At 45.9% G+C, this 3,440-nt stretch overlaps 1 protein-coding gene across 1 annotated transcript; it reads right to left on the bottom strand.

Annotated features, from left to right (window-relative positions):
* Positions 1–1,674: 1,674 nt before the first annotated feature.
* On the bottom strand, positions 1,675–3,238 carry mipa (major intrinsic protein of lens fiber a). Its single transcript, XM_033628274.2, has 4 exons — positions 2,770–3,238; positions 2,281–2,445; positions 2,098–2,178; positions 1,675–1,996 (listed from the first exon to the last, which is right to left on the bottom strand). Exons 1-4 carry the CDS (start codon positions 3,127–3,129, stop codon positions 1,811–1,813), a joined length of 792 nt encoding a protein of 263 aa, XP_033484165.1. The 5' UTR covers positions 3,130–3,238; the 3' UTR covers positions 1,675–1,810.
* Positions 3,239–3,440: the final 202 nt, after the last annotated feature.

Here is a 3,440-nt window from a genome sequence, read left to right as displayed (position 1 = left end):
CCTCGTAAACAAAGGGAGGAGGTAGGGTGAATGAAGGAGGGATGGAAGAGAGAGGGGACGCCGGGCAAATGTAGAGCTTCAACTTCAAAGTTCATTCTCTCTTGTGTAGGTTGTATGAAAATAAAGGTGTACATTTATCACCCTGTACAAACACACTAAAGATTTCAGTCGCCTCGCAGTGACCTTCTCTCTTCTCCCAAATATCGGAGAGGGGCTTGTCCAATAAAATTATCTCACTCCCAAAGAGCCGCCCAGCTCAGCATAGAAAAGAGAAGGCACCAGGTGTTTGCCAACACCAGCAACAAGCCACCACACCTCATGCACTCTTTCATTTTCTAACCTCGAGTTGATGTAACAAAGACCCTTCAGTCGTGTCAAACAACACAATTCAACTAAAAAAAAAAAAAAAAAAAAAAAATCGTGTTCCTCATGACAGCTTGTCAGGTTTGCTTTCTTTGTTTTTCCATGGCAGACACGCAAAAGTAAAAGCAAACCAACTATCACACACCTGTACATGAATCTGTGATAAGCGCTGCTCTAAAAGCAAAGCTCATGCCAGAAGTCATTTAAAATGTAACCCAACACAAACACTGTATAAGTTGTCTAAATGTGGTGCAGATTTCCCACTTATAAAGCAACAGATTTGGTGGCAATTAAACCATTTCAAGTGTAACTGTAACGTCATTGAAGACTGAGCTCAGAAAAGACCAGATGGTTTTGTGTTTTGTGTTTATTTTAATATAAATATGAATGTGTGTGTGCTTCACTAGCTGAGACACAAACTCTGAACTGAGTAAATTTGGCTTCAAGACTCGAAGGCAGAAGTTATTTTCATTAGATATAAAAAGGGGATCAATCTAAACATGGAATCTGTTGAACTTTTGCAGGATCAGTTAGGGCGTGGGAAAGGTTGCATCTTTCCCTAAAATATGCTTGTAAAATTAAAAAAGAAATCATGGTACAGACAAAATATTGTGGCAATGAAAAGTGAAAAATAAAAATGATCAATTAAAACAAGCACACACACGCATACACATGCACAGAGACATGCATGCACACCCACCCACTCTCTCTCTCACTCACACTCACACGCGCGCACACACGCACACACCCACACACACACACACACACACACACACACACGTACAACTGAAAAAAAAAGAATGTGAGCCAAATAAATACTGGTAAAGTACAATACGTACATGTAATTTACCCAAAGTTCATTTAACATAACGAGACGAAGGGCGAGATCACACCGGATCAAAATGGAAAAGCATGCAGAAGTCCACTGCTCTACTGTAGCTTCACTCCTAGCAGACTATGAAATAGGGAGAAAAAACAGAAAGAGAGAGAAACTGAAAGAAAGATAGCGAGAGAGGCCCCTGTCCTGAGCAGTTATAGCCACCTGGTCAGCTAGGAGTGACTGACTCCCCACACCACAGGGCACAGGGTGCTTCCTTCAGTGGCAAGTCTTCTTCTAACCCTCCATCTTTGTCCTGCAGTCCAAGGGGGAGGAGGAGGAGTAGGAGGAGGAGAAGGAGGAAGAGGAGGAGGAAGGTTGGGTAGAGGTGAAATCAGGCGAGATGGTCGGGGCTGTGGATGCCCCTTCACTATAATTCGGTAGGTCCAGTTCTGGATGCAGAACGAGGATAACAAAGGTGTTTGGGGATCATGTTAAGCGTGTGCGGAAGCAGGGAGGAGGTATGTGCTCAGAAATGCTGAGTGGGCTGAGGATGGACCGGGATCTGAGGGTGCAGATTGAGGGGTGAGGGATTGGGGGGGGTCAGAAAGCCAATCTTCTTCTCCAGGCTTATAGGGCCTGTGTCTTGAGCTCGATGGGCTCTCCCCTGCTCTCCTGCTGGCCCTCAGCCTCTGGAGGCCGGGTGCCCTTCAGTGTGGCGAGCCTCTCGGAGAGTCCGCGGACACGGGGGAACAGCATGAAGTCATACAGCAGAGCACCCATGGCGCCACCAATCATGGGTCCCACCCAGTACACCTGCCATTAGCAGAAAAAGAACAGAATGTGTCAGTGAGTTTGAAGATGCCACATTACTATGCAAAGTATAACAAGATTTACAGATCGGATCATCATCTTACCCAGTGGTTGACGAAATTCCTGACCAGGACAGCAGGGGCAAAGGACCTGGCTGGGTTCATTCCTGCTCCAGTGTAGTACATCTAAGTCAAAGACAGAAAGCAGGTCAGGGGTAAGTAAATGTGCATGTGAGGTGACACAATGATTAGATTTTTATATGAACCCAGTGAGATGTTTGTTCTTACCCCAAGAAGATGCCCCATGAGCACAGAGAAGCCAATGGCCAGGGCGGCAGATCCCAGGCGTCCGTTGCGCCTCTCATCAGTCACAGCAAAGATGCAGACGACGAGCTGCAGGGTGAGGAAGACCTCCATGGTGGTGGCCATGCCCAGGCTGATGCCTGGCTGCAGCTGAAAGACAGGAGGGGGAGGAAAGATGAAATCAGCGATGTGAGTGCAAAAATTTAAAACACAGTCAAGATGATTTCAATATTTTTAATTAAATTGTTGTATATATGATGCAGATGCAGTTTTTTTTACACGTACATACACACTGATTTTTTTCCCTTTTAAAGACAATATGTCATACTTGTCAGGCTTGAATTGGCAACTATGTTTTGTGTACATACAATACTCAATTTGTGATAAATATTCAACAGTCAGTGCATGTGACTAATGTGATGTAACATTTGCGGTAATGGATGTGGTATTCTGGTGACTGGCAGGTAATCTTACCGTATTGAGCGCTAGATTTCCTCTCATGTTGCTGGGCGTGACCCCGTAGAGCACGGCAGCACCAGCCAGTGCTCCCAGACACTGGGCCATGATGTAGAAGAAGGCACGGAACAGGGACATCTGGGAGCCAATCAGGTAGGCAAAGGTAACAGCTGGGTTGATGTGTCCTCCGCTGATGTGGCCGATGGACTGGATGAGGGTGGCAGCCGCCAGCCCAAAGCAAAAGGCAACATGGAGGACATTATGGGGTCCGGTGGTCCAGCGGAGGGCTGCCCCCAGCCCAAAGAATACAAAGAACATGGTGCCGTAGAACTCGGCGAACACAGCCCGCCAGAAAGACATGGACCTGAACTCCCACATGGTGGCAAAGGGTCAAAAAGCAACCTCGAAGCAATGGAGGGATGAAAACAGAAAAACTAACTAATCAACTAAGAGGAGATGCTGTTTCTCCACAATAACCACTGTGTTTCAAACCAAAAAACACAGAGCAGATGACAAAAAAAAAATCGCCCTCAAACAGAAATTGCCTCTCTAAAGCTAAATGCAACAACACGTAAACTGCTCAACATGTAACTCTCATGCAACTGTGAACAATCTGCTGCTCTGAATTCTGATTTCTGTCATAGAGAGCTCCTGAGTGGAGCAATACGCCAGTCTCTGTGCATCTATGT

Source organism: Epinephelus lanceolatus, chromosome 8, assembly GCF_041903045.1.
Source record: "Epinephelus lanceolatus isolate andai-2023 chromosome 8, ASM4190304v1, whole genome shotgun sequence".
NCBI classification, from domain to species: Eukaryota; Metazoa; Chordata; class Actinopteri; order Perciformes; family Serranidae; genus Epinephelus; species Epinephelus lanceolatus.
This window is presented reverse-complemented; position numbering and strand designations above follow the sequence as displayed.

What these genes read in the sequence shown, in the direction of transcription:
- mipa (XM_033628274.2), bottom strand. Translation starts at nt 3,129, where the DNA reads ATGTGGGAGTTCAGGTCCATGTCTTTCTGGCGGGCTGTGTTCGCCGAG. An exon ending in GAAATCTAGCGCTCAATACG is followed by an intron (nt 2,446 to 2,769) that starts GTAAGATTACCT and finishes CCTGTCTTTCAG; the next exon opens with CTGCAGCCAGGCATCAGCCT. An exon ending in GGAATTTCGTCAACCACTGG is followed by an intron (nt 1,997 to 2,097) that starts GTAAGATGATGA and finishes TGCTAATGGCAG; the next exon opens with GTGTACTGGGTGGGACCCAT.